The sequence below is a fragment of the Myotis nattereri genome (genome assembly GCF_964212035.1).
Source record: "Myotis nattereri genome assembly, chromosome: 8".
Taxonomy (NCBI): domain Eukaryota; kingdom Metazoa; phylum Chordata; class Mammalia; order Chiroptera; family Vespertilionidae; genus Myotis; species Myotis nattereri.
Window position 1 is genome coordinate 62,507,449 of NC_138083.1, and position 27,807 is coordinate 62,535,255.

Genomic DNA, 27,807 nt, shown 5'->3' on the forward strand with positions numbered 1-27,807 from the left:
ACACCTGCATTCCTTTCCCATTCCAACCCACCAGCTCAGCCCCCAAACCCACCGGGGACAAGGTTCCCACCAGTGACTGCATTTAAGGATGAGACTCCAGCTCCTGGGAGCTGCCACATTGACCCGATGTCCCCTTGGCTCGGTGCTGTGCAGCCTTCCCTTCGAATATCCCATCCCCCACCCCCTTCCCTTAAGCAAATTCAATTAAACCACCATCTGAGATGGCTATTTAGCCTCCCCGGGCACACCACCATGCCAACCATCCACCAGGTTCACCTTCGGGTACCTCAGTAGAAACCTTTCCCCCTTCCATGTCTACGCCCACATAACAATTTCAAGCAAGGGCTCAAAAATGCCCCAACTTGAGTCAGTGTCTACCTTTGGCCCAGTTAGTGTGGCCAGAGGCAGAGAGTATGGGGACTTGCCCATCCGAGTAACCAGGCGACACTTTTGTTGACACTTTTGTTGCCAGAGGGAAAGCCAGAAAGCTCCGCAGGCAGTCAGAAGACAGTATCTTGGTGTCTGATGGTGGGTGAAGGTCAGGCGGAGGGAGCTGGCTTCACGGGGTAGAAAATGCAGAATACAAGGGAGAGACCTCCTGTGGGATCGGAGGGAGCTGATTTGGGAGGTGCCCTGCAAGATGGGTTACGGAGGTCTGATATGCAAGGAGGCGCTGAAGGGAGTATCGACCTAGGAATGGGAGGGGTTGGGAAGGACTATCTATCCCAAATCCTATTTCCCTCACCAGCTGCCAAACTTTATAAAACAGGAACATTTCAGAAGACCCCGGACTTCCAGCCCTGCAATAACAGAACAATTCCTTAAGACTTTATGAAGGACTTCCGGGGGAACTCCTTATTTCCACCCTTCCTCGAGATTCAGTTCTACTTGCAAGCTCAAGGTGCACTGCGCAATTCTGTTCTAACTCAGATGTTTCTTGGTAAATGTTGAACCAAAGAAGGTGGCAGGAGAGCAGACCCGACCCTTGTCAATACCGATTTTTAAAAGATGTATATTTCAATTGATTTCAGAGAGAGGGAGAGGGAGAGATTCATCGGTGAGAGAGAACTGATCAGCTGCCTCCTGCACGCCCCCTACTGGGGATCGAGCCCACAACCCGGGCCTGTGCCCTGGCCCGGCATGGAAACCAGACCCTTCAGTCCACAGGCCCACGCTCCAGCCCCTGAGCCAAACCCGTCTGGACTTTTTATTTTTTTTTAGGAATTCTGAGGATGGTCCAGAGCTTCATGCCTTTCCTCACGGGCCCAGACGCTTTCTTTAACCAACAGCCCTCAGAGCAGGAGTCCTCGCCCCAAGCCAAAGCTGCCCCACCCAGCCCCAGGCCGGGAAGATGTCCCACCCAGGCGCAGGCTGGGCCGGCCTTCCAGGCTGGTTTAACTGGTTAGGACGGCTGAAGCCGCTGGCACAAAAGGCCTGATCTTCGGTAGCTGAGGAACAGACTGGCCAGAGCGTGCAGAGGGAAGGTATGTCCTCTCTCAAGGCGATGCCCCCAAACCAAGAGCAGCGGCGGTAGGTGTACGTCCCACCCAGTCCCCCAAGACCAGGAACTGCGCAGGCGCCTCGAGGGCACCAGCGCGGCGCGTTCTTTCGCGCGCTCCCTCAGTCTCCTCCGCGAGCTTCAGGGCCGCAGGAGGCGCGGTGCTTCCTGGGAGTTGTAGTGTGCGTCCTTCACAAAGGGCCCTCCTGTGGACTGGGCTCTGGGTTTCCGAGAACTACGCCTCCCGACGCACCACGCGCGCGGGCACGGGGCGTGTGCCCAGGTCGGCCTTAGCCGTCAGCGCAGAGTGAAGGACCCGGGAAGCCGGCTGCGGCGGGAGGAGGGAATGCGCTTGCGCGCTGGGCCAGCCTGTCGCGTTCGTCCCAATCATTGTAAACAGGCGGAGGCAGGGCGGGGTGAGAATGGGGCGCCCGAGGCCGGCCAGGGGCGCAGCGCAGGAGGAGGCTTCGGTGGCTGCGGCGGCAGCGTGAGCGCGAGGAGGCGGTGGCTGCGGCGCGGGTGGGCGGTCGCGCGGCGGCGGGCACAGGTTAGTGAGGGGCAGCGGTGGCGCGCAGGGGTCGCAGGGCGCCCCCCTCGCGTGCCCGGCGAGCCCTCTCCGCACCCGCCTGGCAGTAGCTTCTGTCAGGCAGCCTGCGGGACTGGGCTGGATGGAGTTGGGGGTGGGGGGCGTGGCTGCCCCTAGTGCGGGTGCTTCCCAGGCTGGCTTTTCCTCCGATCTCGCCCTTTGCTGCGCGTTCCTCCCACTTCCCGGCCGGGCCTCCCTCGTGGCAGCCGCGTTTGTAATTTGGTGCTCGAGGTCTGGAGAAGCGCCGCCTGGAGCCCAGCCCCTCCCCCCCCCGTGGGCTCCAGGCCTCAGGGCAGCTCTTGGGCACCTCGGCACGGGAGAGGGGCTCAGTCTTTTATGTAACTACTGTTTTCCACTTGCATCCCGAATATTGGCCCGTCTCCAGTGCTTGCCCAGCGGACCGGGAGGGGCTCCTGGTGTGTCCCACCGCCGGTGTAAGCAGTGGGGCTCCTCCGCGTGCTGCGGTCCTTAGTTCAGGGCTCGGTGGGAATGGACGGACAGATCTGGGGCCCAGACTTCCTTTCACAGCACATTTCCACCTGTGCTTTTGCCAAAATGCTGTTGTTGAGGTCAGCTGTTGTGTGTGTGTGTGTGTGTGTGTGTGTGTGTGTGTGTGTGTGTGTGTTAATCGTTGTAAAACAGGTTTTACAAAATATTCCACACCCCAGCCCTGCCTGAAGTAATTATGCTGTTTCAAGTTCGGGAATTCATTACTACAGAGCCTCCCTCTTGAGCAAGCATCATTATTCCCCCTAGGGCCTGATAGAATTCTTGAAGATGATTAAAATGTTAATTCGAGACGGCGTGCATGGGCGTACCAAAGAAGTCCGGCGCAGTGGTGTGGACAGTGCGTTCGAAAAGCTCTTCCCCAGATTTTTGTGTGGAGTGCAGTGGGCATGTCCGGTGCTGGAACACTTCAGTAGCATTCCATCGTCCCTGGCAGTCAGTCACAACATAGTTAGGTGGCGATAAGGAATAGGCCCGCTTTTGGTTTGGTGATCCCAGAGGCAGCACTTCCAAATGGGGCGGCGAATGAGAAAGTAACCTCACTTTCTGTGCGTGATCTCGGTGATTTGATCATTCCTTTCTGAGTGTTTTCCCGAAGGTGAGTAATTGCTGTAAGCTGTAGTGGCAGTCGGAGGGAATTAGTGGAGCGGTTCCCACTTTTCAAAGTGACCCATGATTTCAGTGGGGTAGGCAAGTGTAACAGTAACCATAGAGAATTCTTTAAACAAAGTATCTTCAAGCAGTGGACCATAACTTAAATGCTTTCTCTTCAAAATAGTATTTCTCACTTTAGATCTTTTCAGGGACCGTTTATTCCCTAATTTAGAGAAAGAAGTGGTATCAGAAAATGCATAATAACTTTAATTTGTACAGTTGTATTTGCACAGTTGTTTGCTTGTCCAGAAGAGATTGGGTCCTGGACATAACCTAAAAGTATGTTCTTTTTTGGAAGGGAGAGGGAAGAGAGAGAGAGAGAAACATCAATGATGAGAAAGAATCATTGATCTGCTGCCTCCTGCACACCCCTACTGGGGATCGAGCCCACAACCCGGGCCTGTGCCCTTGACTGGAATTGAACCTGGGATCCTTCAGTCCTTAGGCCGATGCTCTATCCACTGAACCAAACTGGCTAAGGCTTTTTTTTTTTTTTAAAGAAAAATCACAATAGAAACTTGTGTTAGTATATGTGGAGAGAATAAGGGAAAATGTGGATCATTTAGTATAGAGGAATTACTGTGTAGCAGCTGCTGTACTAGGTGAAGAGGACTTGCAGAAGGAAAAGGCAGTGCCCCTGCCTTCAGAGTGGTAAGACTATCTCTTATTTGAATTGTCAACAAGTACAGTATGTTTTTAAGATTGCTTTAATTGTAGAAAGTATGGGGTACGGTGGTTGTAGAAAGGAGAAGGAGGTAGTGGTCAGTTTCTTAAGAGAAAAGAGTTTGAGGAAGGGAGCAATAGTAAGGAAAAAGTATATTTAGGAGGGATGAAAACATTTAAGTATACAGGCATAGAAAGTACACAGACAGATGGTCATTTAGGTAGAAGGAACAGTGTGAGCCAAGAAGCACAGGAGTCTAAACTTACATAATGAATTGGATCTGCAAGTATAGCTAGAGAGAGTATAGGCTGGTGGCAAGACATGAAATTGGGGAGCTAGGCAGAACCAAATTATGGATAGTCTTGCATACAGTTGAAGTGATTTCAATTTTACTTTGTAAGTAAGTGGGGGTCATTGAGACAGGATAAACAAGAGAGGCTTAAGCCAGCACAACCTGTTTTAACCACCTGCTGTGCGTTAAGTATTGTATCAGGTTCTTACACCTTAGGTCCTTAAACTTAGGCATAGGCATGACTGAAGGAAGAAAGGAACTTAAGACAGAGGGAAAGTTGGACTTGATGAGAGAGAGCATGGTACATTTTTACGAGTGGAAAGTTGCTCTCTACCGTTATATCATCGGGTTTATTATAAGTTTTGGGTTTATGGTAAGTAGCAGAAGATGAGGCTGCACAGATAAATCCTCAAGTATCTGGCATTCTACGGGTTCTAGAAATCTTTTCCTATAGATAGTAATAGAGTTTATGGATTTTAATCAGGGGAGAGTCATGATAAGGGTTTTATTTAGAAAGATCATTCTTGGTATTGGAGAATATAAATTTCAGAAGGGATAAAGGGAAGATAAGGCAGCAGGCAGAAAGGCTGGTTAGAAGTTTTTGTAATAATTGAGGTGACAGATAAGGGCCTAAACAAAGGTAGTGTCAGTGGAGACACAGTGGAATAGGTTAATACCACAAATATTTAGAAGGTAGGATTCATGGATTTGGGAAATGAGAAATAATAGGATAAGATGACTTGGATTTTAATTTGGGTGATTGAATAAACAATGGTAAAGTATACTGGGACAGAATTCTGGAAGGGGTCCAGATTTGGGGAGGAACAGTATTTTGCTTTTGAATATATTGAGTGGAAGTCATTTAGGAAGCATCCAGGTGGAAACCCCTGCTGTAGAGTTGAATGTGTGGGTTTAGAGTACAAGAGAGGTCTTGGTAAGATCATCAGGCTATGCATATTGTAAATGGTCGCTGAAGCCTTTGATGACACTGCATAGGAAGAGCTTACTGATGGAGAATAGTTCTGGAAATAGGACATGGAGAAAACAAAAAACAAAAAACATGTAAAGCCAGATAGAAGAAAAACTGGGAAAGGAAATGCCAAAGTGTTTCGAGTTGTGGAGAAACCATAAGAAAATGTCGTAGAAACCCAAATGGGATCATTTTAAAAGGAAGCTATACTTCATAACCAACTCCAGAAAAGATAAAAATTGAGAAAAGGAAGCTGTACTTCAAATGCTGTGAGAACTTTAGTTAAACAAGTATTATGAAGGTTCTGTTGAATTTGATAATAGTTTTGTAGCATTCTACTTAATGCTAACAATTGGGAAAGAAGCTAGGTTTCCTTTAATTGGGGGGTCAGAGACAGAAAGCAAATGTAGACTACTTTAAGAATAAGCAAATCTTAGCTGTGAGGGGAAGACTAGAAGGAGGTATTAGAAAGGGGTAATAAAAGGTTAAAGGAGGGATTTTTAACATGGCAAAGACTTGAGACTGCTTTTTTCTAACAGTTTTGTTGATATATAATTAAGATAACATAAAATTTATTCTCTTAAAGTTTACAAATGACTCAGTGGACTGGTCATGGTTCGATTCCAGGTCAGGGCACATGCCCAGGTTTTGGGCTCTGTCCCCAATAGGGGTCGTGCAGGAGGCAGCCAATCAATGATTCATCTTCTGCTGCCTGCATCTCACTGCCAGGGGGAGTTAAAAGATAGTGAGATAAAGTTTAGTCTTCAAACATTATTTTACAACTACAGGACCGGTGCACGAATTACTGGGGTGGGGTGTGGGGCTCAGCCCAGCCTGCACTCTCTCCAATCCAGGACCCCTTGGGGGATGTCTGACTGCCAGTTTAGCCCTGATCCCGGGGAATCGGGGCCAATCGGGCAGTTGGACATCCCTCTCACAATCCGGCCGGCTGGCTCCCAACTGCTTACCTGCCTTCCTGACTGATCACCCCTAACTGCCCGCCCCCCCCCCCCCCCCCCGCAAGCCTGATCACCCCTAACCACCACTGCCTGCCAACCTGATCGCCCCTAACCCCCCACCCCCCCACTGGCCTGGTTGTTCTCTCTGATGTTTTTCTCCTCCCTTCTCTCTGAAATCAATATAAATGTATTTTTAAAAAATAAAGTTTACAATGCAGTGGTTTTTAGAATATTCACTGAGTTGTGCAGCCATCTCCACAATAAATTTTAGAACATTTTACTCCGAAAGAAAAACTTCTTATTCATTATCAGTCATTCACCATTCCCCCTCTCCCATCCACTAGCAACCACAAATCAACTTTCTGTCTCTCTGGAGTTGCCTACTCTGGACATTTCACATAAATGGAATCATATATGTCAGTGATGGCGAACCTTTTGAGCTCATTGTGTCAGCATTTTGAAAAACCCTACCTTAACTCTGGTGCCGTGTCACATATAGAAATTTTTTGATATTTGCAACCATAGTAAAACAAAGATTTATATTTTTGATATTTTATATATTTAAATGCCATTTCACAAAGAAAATGAGTTCACGTGTCACCTCTGACATGCGTGTCATAGGTTCGCCATCACTGATACATGTGATTATTTATGACTGACTTCCTTTCCTTAGCATAATGTTTCCAAGGTTCCTCCATATTGTAGCAGATAGCAGGACTTCATTTCTGTTTTTTGTTTTTTGTTGTTTTTTTTAATCCTCACATGAGGGTGTATTTCCATTGATTTTTAGAGAGAGGAATAGAGAGAGATAGATGTGAGAGAGAAACATCGAGGGATCAAACCTGCAACCTTTTGGTGTACTGGACAACGCTCCAACCAACCGAGCCACCTGGCCAGGGCTTATTTTCTTACACCTTCACCTGGTGTCCTGTAACTTTCAATAGTTTCCTTGTGTATTCTTTTGGGTTCCCTATATAAGGTCATGTCATTTGTGAATAGAGAGATATTTACTTCTTCCTTTCTAATATAAATACTATTTATTTATTTATTTATTTTCTTGCCTAATTGCCCTGACCAGAACTTTCAGTACAACATTGAATGAAAGTGGGAAGAGCAAACCTTGTTTTGTGCCTCATCTTAGGAGGAAAGCTTCTAGTCTTTTACCATTAAGTCTGATGTTAACTGTGATTTTTCATTGATATCCTTTACTAGTTTGAAGAAGTTCCTTTCTGTTGTTTGGGCAGGACATAGCCAGATGGCATGAGATTTTATCACACTGCTCAGAATGATGTACAGCTTAAAACTTATGAATTGTTTCTGGAGTTTTCCACTTAGTATTTTCAGACCACAGTTTACAGTGGGCAGCAAACCACAAAGCAAAACTGCGGATAAGGGGGAGACCGTTGTACTCCTGTTTCTCTCAAATTCAAGATAACCCCATGGCTCCTCTATGAGTTTGCTGACCAGTTGGTGCTCTGGGTGCCTCAGGGCATTGTTTTGGATCATGGACTGGATACTTTTAGCCAATTTCTATTGTAACTCGTGGTGTGCTTTTAAAAAGGTTAATAAATAAAGTTTTTTCTCCTCCTCCCCCACCCCTTAGTTAAATTCTAATTTAAGATTTACTTGAGGATAGAGCCTGTGATTATGAAATGTGGCAGAAAAGAGGCCTGCCCTCCACCAAAGGATATATCATCCCTGTGAAAATAAGGTTTCACTGGTAGGTACCAAATGGTATTTATTGTTTTTTATCAAAAATTTTTTTTTTGTCTTCTGTATTAGAATGACTGCTAGTGATAACACTTTGGATTTTGTTAAAAGGCAAGAGTCCAGTGTGGGTTTTTCCCCAATACTTAATATGCAAATATATTATTTTATTTGGGCATCTATTTGTAGAACTGAATTTTTTCCTTTCCAGCATTTCTAACCTTGTAGGCTGATGGTGGAATTATTTGTCTGCTAGGTTCAGTATGTTTTGGCTGCTTATTTTCTAGCACCTGACACTCTAATCCTTAAAGAGTTTGAATTTTCATTTTAAATAATAGACATAATCTGTGCTCTTTATATTTCGGTCTCATCTGGAGGTTGATTTTATATATTTTATTATGCCAGTCTCCTAAAATAACTTGTTAAATTATTTTGTTTTCATGTTATTAATCATGTAATACTTGTCAGCATTAAAAAGTATTTCATATTCATTATGAAGAACTTTAGAATTTCGTATTTTTAAAACTGATTTTACGAACATGTCTTAGGCATGTTTTAATCAGTAACACTGAGAATGTTGGGAAGCTGAGTGAAAAACATTAATTCACTGTGTCATTCATTGAATTTCTGTGAGTGGCATATGGGATTCTAATTAAAAGTTTGGATAAGCACCTGGGGGTAGGGGAGAAACTAAAATAGATTAAATCTGATTATGTATAAGAAGGATACAGAAAAGAAATAACCTAAATTAAGAGTAAAATCTCTATTAAAGTACAGCCTTAAACAAATGTTAGGGGATATGAAGGGACTGATTATATAACTAAATTGGATGACATTTGGTCTGTGAGGATGTGCATGAGAAATTACTGTCAAGGCTGTAAATGTGAATACTAGTTTACATTTTTACTGGGTACCAGCCATAAAACCTCAAACATTATCATGGGAAAGATTTCACTATTCATGATGTGAAACCCTTTAACCCTAATCTGCTTTGTCTGAAGGATTATTTCTCTCCCATTTCAGTTTGTAAACTTAAAAATTTGAGAGAAAGCTCTATTTCTTTTATTAGATTTTAAAATAAGATTTGCAATGATCTTTTTTTGGTGAGAGATGGTTTTACTTTTTGTGTTTTAAATTTTTTCAGAGTAATTCGTGAGGATGGTTTAACCAATCAAATAGTACTGGAGCAGAAATACTGAGGCAGGCCCGGAACTGCTGTCTTTAGAAAGGCCTGCTTGTGAGGTTGGCCCTTTGGCCCTTGGCTGGCATCTGGGAACTTGACTGCTAAAGTTCCTTATATATAAAACTTTCCTAAATGCTTAAGAGTGGCTCACTGTGCCTAAACCATTTATAAAAGCAATGTGGTTTATGCTGAGTATCTGCTTTCTTTCTGGTAGTCTGGAATTTTGGTACATGCTAGATGGAGCGTGCCTACATGATCAGGCTCCACAAAGGCCTTGGCCTCTGAGCCTAAGGAGCGGCCCAGCAGACACTTAGCACATGTTGTTACTGTTGCCGAGAGAATTCCTCTTACTCCTCTCTTTTCCTTTGCTGTTTCAGCTTTGTATCCTTTTATTGTAATAAATCTTAGCCATGAGTATATACTGAGATATGGGAGTCCTTCTAGCAAATCACCTATCCTGGGGGTGGTTTTGAAGACCCCCAACATAGAACTAAAAGACTTACAATGGAATGCTATGCCCTGCTTCATTCTTGTATCTCTCTCAGTCTTAGTTTTTTTTCTTGACTCTATTTCTTTTGGTATTTTCTTATTTCTAAATAATACACTTCAACTGCTAATTTTTAAGATACTGTTTTAGACATTGTCTATTAAACTAGATATTATGGTAGATGAGAATTTAGGTCTCACATACCCTTCCCCTAGTTTCTGCCTCAGTCCTCTGATAGAATCATGTGGGGCACATTGTTTGATTGGATCATTATTCATTGTTTTCATTATGATGATTAGAGAAATACTGTCTAATGTTGAGCCAGGCAGTAGACTACAATTTCATTTTCTCACCTACCTTTTTATTTTTCTTAGAGTTAATGGTTATTTTTATTTGCTATTTTAGTCTATTCTTATGACAAATTTATTCTAAACGCACCAGTGGCTTTTTACCACATCTTACTATTCTTTTCCACATGGTCAGATGTGTCTGTGTTTCCCATTGTCCCCTGGAGCTCTTTTTTCCTCAGGGTCAGTGTGAAATGTGTCACATTTTGGTGACAAGCCTGCTTTTTCTGAGGCTTCCTTTGCTGCTCTCCAGGGTTGCATTTCAGGTAATCAGAATTTTTGAGAAAATGTATGGGAACTACATTCCTTGCCATGGTGTGGAAATGCCTTTATTCTACCTATATACTTGAATGGTTATTGGAACTAATTTTCTTTCAAAATTTTGAAGATATTCCTTTATTGTTTTTAAGTTTCCAGTGTTTCTGTTGATAAGTTGGTCCTGGTCCTTTGTATGCAAGTTGTTTACCCTGTCCCAGATCCAGCAGGAATCTTAGTATCATCTTTCTATCCCTCATGCTCTGAAACCTCATGATGTGCTTTGCAGGGTACTATGATCTGGACACTCTTGTCTTTTAATTCTGAAAAAAAAATTTTTCACACCATTTTAAGAAAAATACTGCTTACAAAATTTGGCATTCTCAAATAGTATGTTAATACTGGTTAGTGTTTAGTATGTAATATATTAATGAGCTGTATTTGGATTCCCTGGTGGAGTTTTAGATTAGAGACTTTTAATTTACAGATGCTTTTTAAAAACCATAAAAATGAGAAAAAGCTGTTTCTAGTGAATTTTAGCCTGGTAGTTATTAATAAAGAACATTTATAAAATATTTAATTTGTTTAACTTATAAGCCAGTTAAGCTGTTTGTTTTCTGGAATAGGCCTTTTTCTGTGTGTGTGTGAGTGTGTGTAATCTCAAATGTGTTCTTCAGGCCTTTTTGACTTGATTATTTTTCTTTTTCTTTCCTTTTTTTAAAAATATATTTTATTGATTTTTTTACAGAGAGGAAGGGAGAGGGATAGAGAGTTAGAAATATCGATGGGAGAGAAACATCGATCAGCTGCCTCCTGCACACTCCCTACTGGGGATGTGCCCGCAACCAAGGTACATGCCCTTGACCGGAATCGAACCCGGGACCCTTCAGTCTGCAGGCCAACACTTTATCCACTGAGCCAAACCAGTTAGGCTTGATTATTTTTCTTATAGTGTCTTTTGATGTGCAGAGGTTTTTACTTTTGATAAAGTCCAATTTGACAAGTTTTAATTTTTTACTTAATGGTTTCTGGTCCTGTCTGGAAAATTCCTATCCCAAGGCCTCAAAAATATGGTTTATTTTGGAAGTCTTATGGTTTTTAGCTTTTAAGTTTTAGGTCTGTGATTTATCATTAATTACATCTTGTGTGTGATGTGAAGGAGAGGGCCGAGCTACTCTTTTTTTCCACATGGTTATTCAGCACCAGTTGTTGAAGTCTTTCCTTTCCCGCATGAATTCCTTTGGAATCATTGTTGAAAATCAGTTGATGCCCTGGTCAGGTAGTTCAATTGGTTAGAGCATTGTCCCAATATGCCAAGGTTTCGGGTTTGATCCTTGGTCAGGGCATGTACAAGAATCAACCAGTGAATATATAAATAAGTGGAACAACAAATCGATGTTTCTTTCTCTCTCTTTCAAATCAATCAATTTTAAAAATTGAAAAAAAATCAATTGACTATATACATGTGGGTCTCTTTCTGAATTTTCTTTTGTTCCATTAATATCATTACTTTGGCTTTAATAACTTTGTTCCTTTTCAAGATGGTTGTGGCTTTTTTAAGTTCTTTCCATTTCTAAAAAATTTAGTATCAGCTTGACAGTTTCTTTCAAAAAGATTTTAAAAAAACTTATCTATATATATAAAAGCCAAGTGACTGGAACACTGGAATGACAGGTCGCTATGAGGCACACTGCGGTTGGCCAGCTGGCCCGATGGGGGGGGAGGGGTGGCCAACCTCCCGCGGCCCCTCCCCCCTGCTGGCCCAATCAGCCTCTGTCGGGGTGGGCCAGCCGGACCCACCTGTGCACGAATTTGTGCACTGGGCCTTTAGTTGATGTATATATACTGCAAAATATACCCAGTGGAAAGTGTGGTTCTTTGTGTTTTGACAAATGTGTGTATACCTATGGAACCACTACTACAATCATGATATAGAACATTTCACCAGTATTGTGCCAAAGACTCTGTCATGTTCCTTTGCATTCACTTTCCTAGCTGACCACATCTGGCCCAACAGTACCACTGATTGGCTTTCTATAGATTAGTTTTGCTTGTTCTGGAATTCCATATACATGAACTCATACAGTGTGAATTCTTTTGTGTCTGGAGTCTTTCCTCATTATTGCTTTTGAGACTCATCTATATTGTGTCTAACAGTAATTTGTTCCACTTTATTGCTGAGTAATATTCCATTTTAAGGATATATCATAATTTATGTTAACTATTTACTTTGTTGACATATATTTGGACTATTTTAAGTTTTTGTCTATTGTAAATAAAAGTACAATGAACTTTCCCTGACAAGTCTTTGGTTGTCTTAGATTTTCATTTCTCTTGAGTAAACATCTGGGAGTGGAATTTTTAGGTGAATAGTGTATATTAATTTTATAAGAAACTTAAGCAGCTTTCTGAAGTGCTTGTGCAATTTTACATTCCCATCAACAGTTGCTTCACATTCATACCAACACTTGGCATTGTCAGTGCTTTTAGTTTTAGTAATTCTAGTAGGTGTATAGGTATTTTGTTCTTTTAATTTGCATTCTTCTAATGAGTAATGATATTGAGGATTGTTTTCATGTGTTTTTTTTGACTATATGTTTTATTGGGTGAAGTGTCCAGTCATATTTTTTGCTCACTGCGTTCTGAGTTGTCTTAACTGATTTATATGATACATACATATATCTTACATATATAGTACAGATATATGTATCTTATAAATCAATGATATGTACACATATACATTTTTCCCCTGAAGAAATGAGTAGTCAGCTATATGTATTACAGGTATTTTAACCAAGTATGTGACTTGCCATTTGATTTTCCTAATTTCATTTTCTTTCAAAGAGTGGAGGCTTTAAATTGTGATGAAAACCAATTTATCAATATGTTCTATAGTTTGTGCTTTTAGTGTCCTAGCTGATGTACTCTTGCCTATATTTGTCTGCTTGTTCTATTGTTTACTGAGAGAGGAGTTCTGTAATAATGATAATTGGGGATTTGTCCCTTTATTTCTGTCAAAACTTGCTTCATATAGTTGAATCTGTTATTAGGCATGTACATATGTAGAATTATGTCTGTTATGGTTGTGGGAATATCCTTTTTTATTTCAGACAATACTTCTAGTTACCTTTTTATGATATGTGTTTGCATGGTATATCTTTTCCCTTCATTTGCCTTTTTAAAAAATATATATTTTTATTGATTTCAGAGAGAAAGGGAGATAGAAACATCAATGATGAAAGAGAATCATTGATCGGCTGCCTCCTGCATGCCCCCCACTGGGGATCGAGCCCATAACCCTGGGGCTTGTGCCTTGACTGGAATCGAATTGGGACCTTTCAGTCTGCAGGCCGATGCTCTATCCACTGAGCCAAACTGGAACTCCCTTTATTTGCTTTTAACCATTCTGTGTAGTAGTATTCTTAAAGCACATCTCGTGTAAACAACGTATAGTTGAATCTTGTTTATTTCATTCAGTATGATTACTTCTGACTCTTAATTAGAATGCTTAGTCCATTGCATTTAATGTAATTATTGTCTCCCCCCCACCACCTTTTTTTTTTTTTTTTTGGTATTGCTTTCAGAGAGGAAGGGAGAGAGAGAGAGAAAGAGAAACATCAGTGATGAGAGAGAATCATAGATCGGCTGCCTCCTGCACGCCTCTCTACTGGGGAGCAAGCCCAAAACCCCAGCATGTGCCCTGATTGGGAATCAAATCCTGAACTCCTGGTTCATAGGTTGAGGCTCAACCACTGAGCCATGCCAGCTGGGCTTAATTTGTTTTAAGAATTGTAATTGTAGCTAAACATTGTTTTTGTATAGATATTAGTCATTCTTCTATGAGCTGCTTGTTCATATTCTTTGTATAGGTCTCTTGATTTGTTTATGTTTTAATTGATTTGCAATTTTTTCCCATATTTGCTTGTTTTTTGACTTTATGATCAGAGGTTTATCAGTCTTGTTATTTATGGCTTATGGATTTTTAAAATTGCAAATTAACTTTAAAAGTGAGTGCAAAGAGAAACAAGTGATTCCAATAGTATTTCAATTGAATATCATGAGAACTAATGCAAGTAACTTATGAACACAGTACTTGACTATGATGTACCCTCCGTCTAAAGAAGAAAAAATGCAAACAAACCTTGACTTCTTATTAATGTTTATCCTTTGTAATGTCTATTCTTGTGAAACTATTTGTATTTTACGATTGAGCAAATGAGGTAATTGCAGTGCAAAATGAATAGTTATTTTCAACACATGGACTGTTTGCAACATAGAACTACAGTTACTGATCTATAATTGTGTCAATCATTAAATATATAATTTTAACTGTATTGTAAATTTTGATACTGAACTATTCATGTGTAGGTATATAGTCTTTTTAATTTATTATTTATAGTTGTTTGGTCATAGCTTAAAGGAAAACAGTAATATTTTAAGATGGATAGTAATCTGTATTCTACTTTGAGTACTCTAACTCTGATTTTTATTCGGTTTATTTTTCTAATGCTTGAAGATCCCAGGGCTTCTAACTCAGAACTAAAATGTATGATGCATGGAATGTAACTTGAGATGATAAAATGAAAGCATCTTTTTAAAGGAGGGTAATGAAAAAATACTTTTGATTTATAAATGCAAGGTTAATTGCCCTGTTGTGTGTGTGTGGTGCTTTGTGTTTTGATTGGCGTTTGATGACTCTGATGATCTTTTTCCCTCTGTGCAGGTGTAATGGATAGGTAACAGAGAAGCCCTCTGCACTGTATCAGGGAGGCAGAATGACCGAGTGCTTCCTGCCCCCGACCAGCAGCCCCAGTGAACATCGCAGGGTGGAGCATGGCAGTGGTCTTACCAGAACCCCCAGCTCTGAGGAAATCAGCCCTACTAAATTTCCTGGATTGTACCGCACTGGTGAGCCCTCGCCTCCCCATGACAGCCTCCATGAGCCTCCTGATATAGTGTCTGATGACGAAAAAGACTATGGGAAGAAAAAAGGAAAATTTAAGAAAAAAGAAAAAAGGAGTAAGTGCCATTTTTCTCTGTTTTTGATATATTTTAGATAAATGTCTACTCCAGTTATATGTACCTGGTGTCTTCTGGAAATATATCCAAAAACTTCTGTTTGACATTTATTGTTCTTTATTTTTCAAGGTCTCAATTTTTGTATACTAGAGTTATATTTTAGGGTCTTTCTCAAAGAATGCTGAATTTCCAGGAATGTTAAAGTTTTCTCGTAGAAGAAGTATCTTAAAGTGGTCATTTTAATTAATGTATAAAAAGTACATATTGGAATTTTGCCCTTATAGAATTTTACTTTTTGGCTAAGTTGTGTAGGCAATGGGGGTACACATTATTGGAATTATGACAAAGTTATTAATTTGTTTTAAGTAAATGCCATGATGCATTTGTTTATAGTCACTATTTGGTAGGAAGGATGAATTGTTTAAGCATATATCTTTAGTACATTAAAAGCAAATCAAGTGATTTTTTAAGTATTGCTTTATTTTGAGTTTCACAGTATTTTTCAGTTAATTTATTTTTGAGGCATAACATTCAGATAGAAGGCATAGATTGTGTACAACTTGATGAGTTATCACAGAACGGACACTCCTGTGCAGCTACCACAGGATCTGAAATGGAACATTATGAGCACCCTAGACATTCCCTTTACTGCCCTGCACCGGGGCTCTCCCACCCTCCCGAAGGCACTCTTCTTTCAGCGTAGCTTGGTGCTGCCTGGTTTTGTATTTATGTAAAGGGAAGCAGATTTCCTTTTGTGTCTAGTTTCTGTTGCCCAATGTTATGTTTGTTAGATTCACCTATGTTATTTCATGTGGCAGTAATTTGTTCATTTTTTATTGATGAATTTTGTTCCATTGTGTTATATACTAGAAATACTAGAATTTATTTATCCATTCTGTTACTGGTCATTTGGATTATTTTCAGTGTGTGACTGTCACTAATTGTGCTTCTATAAACATCACTATACATGCTTATGTATTTCTGTTGTGTACATGCCTGAGAATGGGATTGCTCACTCACAGGCATGCTTATTACAGGTAGATCCTGTAAAACAGTTTTCCACAGTGGTTTATCAGTTTACATTCCCACCATCAGAGTCCGAGAACTCAAGTTGCTGTGCATCATAGTAGTATGACCTTAAGATTTCTGTCATTCTGGTTGGTGTGGGGTTTGTGATATTTTAATTAGAAGGGTATTTATGAAAAACTTGAATCTTTTAAATAAAATAGCTAGTAAAGTAGCTAGTAAAGTATCTTAAAAAAAAGAATAGGAGAGTTATAGGTATTAAAAAACAAAACAAAACTAGGATAACTGATATGATATAAAGTAATTGTCAGTGTGTGTAAACTAGGGCTTCTGATGCTGGGAAGTGGGCTGATGGATTTGGCCACCATCTGGAGATTAGGGAGTTTCCTGATTTTGTCCTCCACCCAAATGAGACTTCAGTCTCTGATGCAGCCTTCAGAAGGAACTAAACAGTGACAGGAGAGCAAAGTTTGATAGAGGACTGACTGGAGTATCTAAATAGCAGTACAGTTCTGTCATGGTTTGAACTTGACTCAATACAGGGACCAAATATAAGAAAAATCTAAGCTAAATAAAGTAAATTCAGATGACAAAAGAATGCTCTATTTTATAGGATTCTTTTCCTTAGCCTTCCGTGTAGAACTTTCTGGTGTATTTGTAATACTAAAATTCCACTTAAACACATACAATAAAACCATTTTTCACCACCTACTAGTCAAGAATAACTAGCTCTCTCCGTGTTGCCCTCTTGTGGTCAGGAAATGTCATTGCAACATCTCATTTTAGCTGAGAGGAAACCCATTTTTGCTAGGAGTGAGTACCCAGGAGGGATTGGCCATGATGTGAAAAGGTAGGTAGCTAGTGCCAGGTGGATTTTTTTTGTCCTGTATTTAAAAAGCACATGAACAGTTTGACATTAAACAAACATATAAGTTATACTCCCTGCATTTCTTTGGCAGCTGAAGGCTATGCTGCCTTTCAGGAGGATAGCTCCGGAGATGAAGCTGAAAGTCCTTCCAAAATGAAGAGATCCAAGGGAATCCATGTTTTCAAGAAGCCCAGCTTTTCTAAAAAGAAAGAGAAGGATTTTAAAATAAAAGAGAAACCCAAAGAGGAAAAACATAAAGAAGAAAAGCACAAAGAAGAAAAACATAAGGAGAAGAAGTCGAAAGACTTGACAGCAGCCGATGTTGTTAAACAATGGAAGGAAAAGAAGAAAAAGAAGAAGCCAATTCAGGAGCCAGAGGTGCCTCAGATTGATGTTCCAAATCTTAAACCCATTTTTGGAATTCCTTTGGCTGATGCAGCAGAGAGGACCATGATGTATGATGGCATTCGACTGCCGGCAGTTTTCCGTGAATGTGTAGATTATGTAGAGAAGTATGGCATGAAGTGTGAAGGCATCTACAGAGTTTCAGGTATTGGGGACACATTGGTGGTTTTTAAAAATTAGCTTCATTTTCTTTTTTTTATTTGTATCTTTTTAAATATATTTTATTGATTTTTTACAGAGAGGAAGGGAGAGGGACAGAGAGTTAGAAACATCGATGAGAGAGAGAAACATCAATCAGCTGCCTCCTGCACACCCCCCCACTGGGGATCTGCCCGCAACCAAGGTACATGCCCTTGACCAGAATCGAACCTGGGACCTTTCAGTCCGCAGGCCGATGCTCTCTCCACTGAGCCAAACCGGTTACGGCTCTTTGTATCTTTTTTAAAAATTAAATTTATTGGGGTGACATTGGTTAATAAAAGCATATAGGTTTCAAGTGTACAATTCTATGATATGTCATCTGTGTATTGCATCCATTTTTTCAAAGGAAGGACAACTATTAACTTGTGAGGAAAATTGTGACATGAGTCCTAAGACATTCATTTCCTTGATTCTTCCGTTTAAGAAAAAATCCCTCACTGTGTATGTGTGTGTGTGTGTGTGGTGTATTTTGGCAGTTTGATTTTTTTATGATTCTCCTTTTCATTAGGAGGATTTACACACATGAGTTGATTATAGCGTGCAGCAGCCAGGATTGAGTTAGTAATACACATTTAGAATATATAAAGAAATTAGACTTAGCTTTCCCATTTAATTGGTTCATACACATTTCTAGAAGGTAGATTTGATATTTAAGTTTTATTGAAAAAGTGCAGGCATTTTTTTTAAATTGGGGAAACCCTTTACATGATCTCAAAGATAATATACCATTTAAGAGTACTACTTTTTAGAAAAAAAACATTAAAAATTGAATACGACTTATTTATAATTCCTTAGCAACATAAAAATAAGCATTTAAATAAGTTTAAAATCTTGACTTTTAAGAATAATTTATGATGAATTGATTTTTAAAGAATTAAACAGTAGTAAAACAAGCTGCTTCTCTCACATGGTTTTGGTAGGCATGAAAAAACTGGTTTTGGTGAAAGTTTCTCTGAAGAGTTTCTATAGCTTTGTTCAAAAAATTATTTTGTCTTTTATCTTTACTTATTTTTGATGTCTGTGTTCTTTTGGGGAGACAAAGTTGCAGAACCCTTCATTTGTATATCAAAGCATTCAAATTGAGCCATTCCCATGGACTTTTGGAGGTTGAGCTCCTGCTCTGATCAATTTGTTATTTACCTTTTTAAGCTCTGGTAGTATGCTGCATTCAGCACACTGTACTACAGTTTAAGGCTGTGACTTTTTGTTTTTATGTTAATATTGTTTTCTGCTGGAGATTTCTGATTCTCACTTATTCATATATAAGTTCCAGTTTTAAAATTTAAAATACATTAATATTTTTTATGTGCTCTTTCTCTACCTGGAATACTTTATTTGAATTGTCCAATTTTTAAAAGGAAAATATTTAAGAAAATAGGGATTATTTTCTAACTTTTCTGCCTCAAAATAAAGGTTATACAAAAATGAGATTCATAATACTTTCATCTTTGGAGTGACTGATTTTATTTTCTCAGTGCTAGATAACGTACACATTGATTATCATGCCATTAAAAGGTTTTCACATAAAATAAGGAATGCCAAAGCCCAGATGTCAGTGCTATAAGTTAAAATGCTGTTTAGGCTAGATGACATTTTAGTATTCACATTTGCCATTACAGTTGCTCAGCCTTAAGTTGTTCTTGTTTCAAATAATTAGCCTAAAGTCTTAAGTATTAAAAAACAACAGAAAGCTACTTTGTATCCTTTTGAGCAGTCACTGTTACGTTACTTAAATACAGATTGGATTTAAGACTTAAAAAATTTATGTAATGTTCGAAAAACATTCGTTTTCTGTGTCAGTGTTTCTTTCAGTCTAGTAAGAAAAGCAAAACCTAAATTTTAGAAACCCAAATTTTACTTTTTTTTTGTTCCAGCTCTGTTCCAGATTAAGAAAATATGTAAAGAATTAAAACTTAAAAATAAAAATTAGGTGGGGATTATTTAATGGAGAATAATTTTCAAAGAGTTTGTTTTGATAGTGAACTCACTGTTTGCATTTTACTTATAAAAATTGGAACATGCTTATATATACTGAGTTGTCATTTTATGTTGTCAGTCTTGTGACTATTTAGAAAAAGCAATTGGCTGCCCATGTAGAGCAAGACTTTATGCTTAGATTGTAGTTTAGTTTTTGCCTGAATTTTTACCTACTTATCTTTAACTTTCAAAATAATATTTTCCTGAGTTGATTGGCATATTTGTTTAAAATGTCCGTGATTACTATGACTTTTTTTCTGAATATTGAGTTTCTGTTATCATTTAACTTTTGGTAGAATTCACCCTCCAATTATAGTCTTTCCTATTATCTTGTTTACAGAGGAATTGTGTGAACCTTGTATAGATAAATACTTCATAATTAGAGATTTGTCATTGTCAGATTGGCTTTTCTTGTATGTCGCCCCAAGGGGTGGGCACAAGGGTAAATAAAGCTGTTTGATTTTTCTTCTTCTCGATATTCTCTTTTTCTCTGAATTTGGATGTTTTAAGGAATTAAATCAAAGGTGGATGAGCTGAAAGCAGCCTATGACAGAGAGGAGTCTCCAAATCTGGAAGAGTATGAGCCTAACACTGTAGCCAGTTTGCTGAAGCAGTATTTGCGAGACCTTCCGGAAAATCTGCTTACCAAAGAGCTTATGCCTCGCTTTGAAGAGGCTTGTGGGCGGAGCACAGAGAGTGAGAAAGTGCAGGAATTCCAACGCTTACTGAAAGAACTGCCAGAATGTAACTTTCTTCTGATTTCCTGGCTGATCGTGCACATGGACCATGTTATCGCGAAAGAACTGGAAACGAAAATGAATATACAGAACATTTCTATAGTGCTCAGCCCAACTGTTCAGGTACATGTGCCATGGGGGTGGGGGGGAACATTTTCATTGCTGAGTTGCATACAAGCAATTAACCAGCAAAAGTAGATAATGGTTTAGCCTGAATATTATTTTTTTCTTTCACAATGTGGACAATGTCAACACAGAGGATGATGAATGTATTTTCCCATTCGCTTGTAGCTATGTAATATGAATATTGTAGTCTTTGGTGTGGGTTTATAAACCAGTTCCTGATAATAGTGGTCTCTCATTAGAAGAGGAACCCATGCTACCTGCAATTATAGAGTTCATCCATAGAATTTCAACTATTTCTGCAAATAGCATTATTGCTTAATTATATCACACACACATATCAGACTCATGCACAAAAGGATCTAGCGTTTGCTTAGTTAGGGATTTAAGCTGAGGATTCCATTCATAAAGATAGGTCCTAGAGAAGCATTTCATAGAATCTTAATCTGAGAAGATTTCAGGGAATTGGGTAATGTGTTAATTGGTATCTCTTTATAACAAAAATATTTGGCCTTCTTTTATTGCTGCTCACTTGGTGCTGGCATAGAGGATGTGTTTTCCTTTAATTAGATTTATTGATATTTTACTCAGGTCAAATACAAATGACAAAAAATAAGATAATGTTTATATTTTTTATTTTAAGCCTTTTGGGACAATATACTGTATTATTATTAGTCATTGTCTAAATACACTGTATAAGTGTGTATTTCCTTTTATTAAAGATTCTTTTATTGCTCATTGATTATACTTTGGAAGCAAAATGTTTCTCAAATTTCAATGTTATCCTTAGAATTTCAGAATTTGGTAAATATTACATTGTTATTTAATATTACTATAATAAGGATGATAGTATCATAGAAGATTCAAGTGTGCTGTAGGAGTAAGTTTTAGGTAGAAAGTAATTTCTTACTAGCTTTTCAGCCAACCTCATGTCCTGATCTAGCATATGAAACATCATATTTAAAAACAGGCCATGCAAATGTGCCCAGATGATATTGTTTCTGGAGGTCTCAGACTCAGTCCAGCTTTACAACTGCAAGTGCTCTTACTTCCTTCATATTCTTCAATAGATCCAGATGTTTGTGTTAAAAGGTCTCAAAATAACTTATAAGAAAGAAGGTAAGATTTTTTAAAAATCAGTTAATATTATAGTGCTAAGAAGAAATAAATTGGTTATCAGCTTCTGTATCCTTTTCTTTCCAGTTCCTTATGGTGATTACGTACAGACTTAAGTCATATTTTTTCCATTCTCTTCTTTAAATTGTCTGCTAATTAGCAAAGCATGTCTAGTCACTATCGAGGAGAATTTTCATTCTCGTGTCCAGGATTAAAGGATGCACATGCAATAAATACAAATTAAATGAAACAAAACAATGTTAATAGTTTTCTTGCAAATCCTTTTTTCCCCTTTTTTCCCCCTTAGATTAGCAATCGTGTCCTGTATGTGTTTTTCACACATGTGCAAGAGCTCTTTGGAAATGTGATGCTAAAGCAAGTGACAAAACCTCTTCGCTGGTCTAACATGGCCACTATGCCCACACTGCCAGAGACCCAGGAGAGCATCAAGGAGGAGATCAGAAGACAGGTGTGTGAGCTCAGCCTGTGCGGTAGCCCTGAAAGAACCTACCTTTGCTCTGACAGTTTTGGAGGCTGATGATGATAATGATGAAGAAGATGAACTGTTGTTCATAGAGTACTTTTTAAAGTATGTCTGGAGCTATGTTAGGCACATGTTATGGAGATAAGTCAGTATCATGGAGAGAGCACAGGTTTTGAAATAAAAAACCTGGCTTTAAATTCTTGCTCTGCTTCTAATTAACTGATGGATTTTAGGCAAATCGCTTAACCTTTTTAAGCTTCAGTTATCTCATTTTAAAATGGAGCCTCTCATAATTTGATGTGAAGATTACAATAAATGAAATAATGCATTAAAGACGCTCAGCATGGTTCTGGGAATGTCTTAAGCAGTCTAAAAATGTTAGCTTATCTAGATAAGATTGCTTTTATTGACCATATATTAAATATAAGAATACTGACAGCTATACTAATAAAAGGGTAATATGCTAATTAGGGCAGATGTCTTCCGGATAACCTTCCAAACGTCCTTTTGGACAAAGCTGCAGCGGCTGTGAGGGCTGAGGCGCGGCCGTGAAGGGCCCAGGCTCAGGTTGGCAATGGCAGCAGCAGTGGGGTAATGGGGGCGGTGCCTTCCCCTGATCCTCCAGGTCGTCTCCTGCAGAGGGAGGCCAGACTGCAGCTTAGGGAGGGGGCTGAGGCAGAGGCGGTTAGGGGTGATCAGGCCAGCAGGGAGGCAAGTTAGGGGCGATCAGGCTGGCAGGCAGAGGCAGTTAGCCTAAAACGGCAGTTGGGCATCTCCTGAGGGGTCCCAGATTGGAGAGGGTGCAGGCCGGGCTGAGGGACCTCTCCCCACACCCTGTACACGAATTTTGTGCATTGGGCCTCTAGTTATAAATAACTTACTCTGTGTCACATGGTTACTAAGCTATAGAACCAGGACTTGACCCCATATCCTGTGCTTTCCCACTTGCTACTTTGATAGAAGAAAACAGCGCCATTTGGTTATATGTGTTTGCTTGGCAAGCTAAGAAACTCAGGACCAAATAAGAAACTTACATTTTATTATTATTACATCTTTTATTTGCATACACATTATCAAATCCTTGCTTCTTTCGTTCCATCGGCTCTGAGCTCCCTCATTTTTTAGTAGTTGATAATGTGTTGGGGGAAGGAATGTAAATAAACTACTATCGAACTAATGTAAATAATGAGAACCCAATGCCTTGGCAAAACAAAGAAGAATGATTTTTTAGTCATATCCTTAAAAAATTTGTGCTGATACTTCATTCCTTTAATGATTAAAAAAATAGTGGAGCCCTGGCCCAGTAGCATCGTCCTGTACACCAAAAAGGTTGCAGGTTCAATCTTCAGTCAGGGCATACAGCTAGGTTGTAGGTTGGACCTCCCCCCCCTGTCAGGGCGCCCACAGGAGGCAACCGATCAATGTTTCTCTCTTACATTGATGTTTCTCTCTTTCTCCCTTCCCCTCTCTCAAATCAGTAAACATCCCCTCAGGTGAGACTTTAAAAAAGAGAGAAAAGAAAAAACAGTTGATTCTACATCTTTAGAAATTGCATGGTTTTATTTTAAGGTGATAGGATGTGAATGATCAGAAGTGTGTGATTTATTTTCTAGGAGTTTCTTTTGAATTGTTTACATCGAGATCTGCAGGGTGGGATAAAGGATTTATCTAAAGAAGAAAGATTATGGGAAGTACAAAGAATTTTGACAGCCCTCAAAAGAAAACTCAGAGAAGCTAAAAGACAAGTGAGTACATTTATTATTTTTGGTACATTATGTTTATAATAAAATATAAAAAGAATGTGCTAGGATCTTTCATATACTCTTTTAAGTTATTTTTTAAAAAAATACAATCTATACACATTTCTTGAAGCGAAGGTCCTGATGGGAAATTTATTTGTTTAGAAGTTCCCAGTTTTAAATTGCTGATTCTTCAGCTTGGCATCAGAGAAATGTTTCATTTGAACAAATTATTTTACTAAAAGATGTTTTGTCCTTTCCTGGTTGGTTGTACCTATAAAAGGAGCTTCCTAAGCATGAGAAGCAGTTGGAGAGTGATACTTTTCACTGGGGAATTTGAGTCAGATATTTGGAAACACATGGAGGTACTAAAGATCAGGAGGTATTTTCTTTACCTAGGAATAGGAAGAGTGGCATGTGACTCCTGATAAGTGTGGGTACGTGAGTCAGACTTTGGATCCCCCCCGTAGTTTAGTGTATGTTGCTTGGCTCTGGGACTGAGTTTCCTAGCCACACCAAGGCTGAGTCGAAATTTCTGGACCATCTTACAACCCACATGCCAATTCAATGGAAGGATCCAAATAACACTACCAAGGAACATTAGCATTTATCAGACTGGGAGAGCATGATTGCTGGTGGGTTGCCATTGTGGTTGTGCCAAAAGACAACCCAAGGACTTTTATTGTCTTGAGGCTAGAGATTTACATTTATGTGGAGGATAGCTTTGTCAGAAAAGAAACCCAATATCACATGTGGAATCTAAAGAACAAAATAAATGAACAAACAAAACAGAAACAGACTCATAGATGTAGAGAACAAACTGATGGTTGCCAGAAGGGAGGAGGCTGGGGACTGGGTGAAAAAGGTGAAGGAATTAAGAAGTACACATTGGCAGTTACATAGGAGTCATGGGGATGTAAAGTACAGCATAGGGAATATAATCAGTAATATTGTAATGACTGTGTATGCTGCCAAGTGGATACTTGAATTATCGGGGGATCACTTTGTAAATTATATAATCGTGTAACAATATGCTGTACACCTGGAACTAATATGAAATAGTATTGAAAGTAAACTGTGATTGAAAAAGAGAAACATTCATGAATATTTTTACACATGAACCCCAGGACTAGCCGAAGCCCTCTGTGTATTTCTCTTCCTTCTTTTCTCCTGTTTACCAGATTATCTTATTTTTATTTTGCTTCCTATGCCTATTTTTATTGTTGTTATTCCCCCCATGATTTAACCTGGAATCAGGTTTTAAATGACCAGCCAATCCTCATGGTTGCAGTTGTTAACCAGGTAGCATTGTCCATGTCTTTAAATGAAGGGCCTCTGACTTAGAATAGAACTAATGTAGGTTTGGCTTTTATTTCTCTTGCTTCTGCATATTTCTTGGATAAAGGAATCATGATTTAAACCAGAGTCAATAATAGAAAGGAATGGATTACCATTATCAGTTTTTCTTGATGCTAACTTACCATGCCTGCTCATTAATACACAAAATACTCAAAGATTCTATTAAGTGTTTTTCAACTTTAAGGAATAAATGACTTAAAGATAAAAGTAAATAATCCTATATAATAAAAGGGTAATATGAAAATTGACCCTAACAGACCGATCTGGTAACGGCCGGTCGCTATGACATACACTGACCACCTGGGGCAGACGCTCAACACAGGAGCTGCCCCCTGTTGGTCAGTGCGCTCCCACGGGGAGCTCTGCTGAGCCACAAGTTGGGCTGACAGCTGCGAGCACAGGGCTCCCAGGCTGCCAGAGGGATGTCTGACTGCCAGCTTAGGCTGATCCCCCAGGGGAGCTGGCCTAAGCTGGCAGGTGGACATCCCCTAAGGGCTCCTGGGCTATGAGAGGGCACAGGCTCGGCTAAGGGACCCCTCTGAGTGCATGAATTTTCATGCACTGAGCCTCTAGTTCATTATATTAATGGATTGAAAATAAGAAAAACCACAAAATCACATCAACAGAACAGAAAACCATTTGACAAAATCCAACACTTACTCATGGTAAAAAAAAAACAAAAAACCCTCTCAGCAAACAACTTTCTTAACCTGATAAAAGGTGCATCTGTGAAAAATTCCATGACTAATGTGCTTAATAGTAAAACTCTAAATGCTTTCTCCTAAAATTGAGTGTATAAGGCAAGGATTTCTGCTCTGACCACTTGTACTCAACATCATACTTGAGGCTTGTTCAGGCCAGTGCAACCGAGCAAGAAAAAATAAAAAAGGATACAGATTGGAGAGAACTAAGTCTACGTATATGACATGATCACCTATCTATAAAATCCTAAGGAATCTATAAAAAACTAATAAGTGAGGCCCTGGCCTAGTAGCTCAGTGAGTTTTAGAGTGTCATCCCAATACACCAAGATTGTGGGTTCAGTCCCTGGTCGGGGCATATACAAGATTCAACCAAAGAATGCATAAGTAAGTGGAACAACAAATCAGTGTTTCTCTCTCCTCACCCTTCCTCTCAAAAATCAATCAATAAGACCCCCCAAAAACTAACAAGTGAATTTAGCAAAAGTTGTAGGATATAAGATCAGATATACAACAGCCTATTGTATTTCTGTATATTAGCAGTGGACAATTAGATATTGAACCTAAATAGAAAAAAGATCTAAATAACATAGAGCCGTATATCTTAATATTGTTAAAATGTTAGGTTTTCTCAAATTGATCTGTGGATTCAATAAAAATCTAAACAGGTGGTTTTGTAGAAATTAACAAGTTCTTCTAAAATGTATATGGAAATACAAAAGACCTAGAGTAGCCTAAACAAAAACATTAGAGGACTTGCACTACCTGATTTTAAGACTTACTATGAAGCTCCAGTAATCAAGGATAGACATATAGAATAGAATGTCATAAATAGACCCACACATATAAGAACAATTAATTTTCAACAAAGATGACAATTCAGTGGGAGAAAAATTTTCTCTTCAACAAATGGTGCTGAAACAATTGGATCTTTATATGCAAAAGAAGAACCTTTCATTAAAAACTAGAGGCCTGGTGCAGGAAAATTTGTGCACGGGAGTGAGGGGGAGGGGGTCCCTCAGCCAGGCCTGCCCTCCTCACAGTCCAGGAGCCTCAGAGGATGACCTATTGACAACTTAGGCCCGGAGGCTCCCTCTGTGGAAAGCCACTGGGTGATCAGGGGAAGGCACAGCCCCCATCACCCTGCTGCTGCTGCCACTGCTGGCCCTCGATCCTTGCTTCTTAGCCTTGGCCCCGCCCCCCTGCCCACTGGTGGGTGGGGGGCAACCTGTACCAGGCCAGCTGGAGGAGGGGCTGTGGGAGGTTGAAGCACAGCAGGTCACACCCTGCCTAGCCTCTGCAGAGGCGTGGCACTGGGACCAGCCCGAGCCGCGCCTCTGTGGCTGCCTCTGCGGCTGCCTCTGCGGAAGGGGAAGCACTGGAACCAGGATCACGCAGCCCCCTCTCCCACTGCCTCTGCAGAAGGGGCCGTGACGCTGGTCCAGCCTGCGCAGAGGACTCTCCCGTGCCAACTCTGAGAAATTAGCTGTGTCCCCACCCTCTCGTGCGGCCCCACCCTCTCATGCAGCACCAGGCTCTCCCGCGACCTCTGTGAAAGGGGCCACAGTGCGCTGCTGCCTCCTGCACTGCTGGCCCTCGGCCCTCGCAGCTGCTGTGGCTTTGTCTGGAAGAATGTCTGGTCTAATTAGCATATTACCCTTTTATTAGTATAGATCAGTGATGGCGAACCTATGACACGTGTGTCAGGTGACATGTGAACTCATTTTTTTGGTTGAGCTTTCTTTGTTAAATGGCATTTAAATATATAAAATAAATATCAAAAATATAAATCTTGCCGAAACCAGTTTGGCTCAGTGGATAGAGCGTCGGCCTGCGGACTGAGGGGTCCCAGGTTCGATTCCGGTCAAGGGCATGTGCCTGGGTTGCGGGCATATCCCCGGTGGGAGATGTGCAGGAGGCAGCTGATCGATGTTTCTCTCTCA

At 40.0% G+C, this 27,807-nt stretch overlaps 1 protein-coding gene across 3 annotated transcripts in view; it reads left to right on the top strand.

Annotated features, from left to right (window-relative positions):
* The first annotated feature begins 1,831 nt into the window (after positions 1-1,831).
* Positions 1,832-27,807, top strand: part of RALBP1 (ralA binding protein 1) — a 39,191-nt gene continuing 13,215 nt past the window's right edge. Inside the window, exons 1-7 of one of the 3 annotated variants that reach the window (XM_081096504.1) lie at positions 1,901-2,045; positions 7,734-7,850; positions 14,833-15,128; positions 17,114-17,572; positions 20,116-20,465; positions 21,889-22,050; positions 23,679-23,810. In XM_081096504.1, coding sequence (XP_080952630.1) covers positions 14,885-15,128; positions 17,114-17,572; positions 20,116-20,465; positions 21,889-22,050; positions 23,679-23,810 — 1,347 coding nt within the window. In that variant the 5' untranslated portion in view covers positions 1,901-2,045; positions 7,734-7,850; positions 14,833-14,884. Of the gene's footprint in view, positions 2,046-3,039; positions 3,897-7,733; positions 7,851-14,832; positions 15,129-17,113; positions 17,573-20,115; positions 20,466-21,888; positions 22,051-23,678; positions 23,811-27,807 lie in introns of those variants that run through there. The other 2 variants (XM_081096505.1, XM_081096503.1) reach the window with 2 other exon arrangements.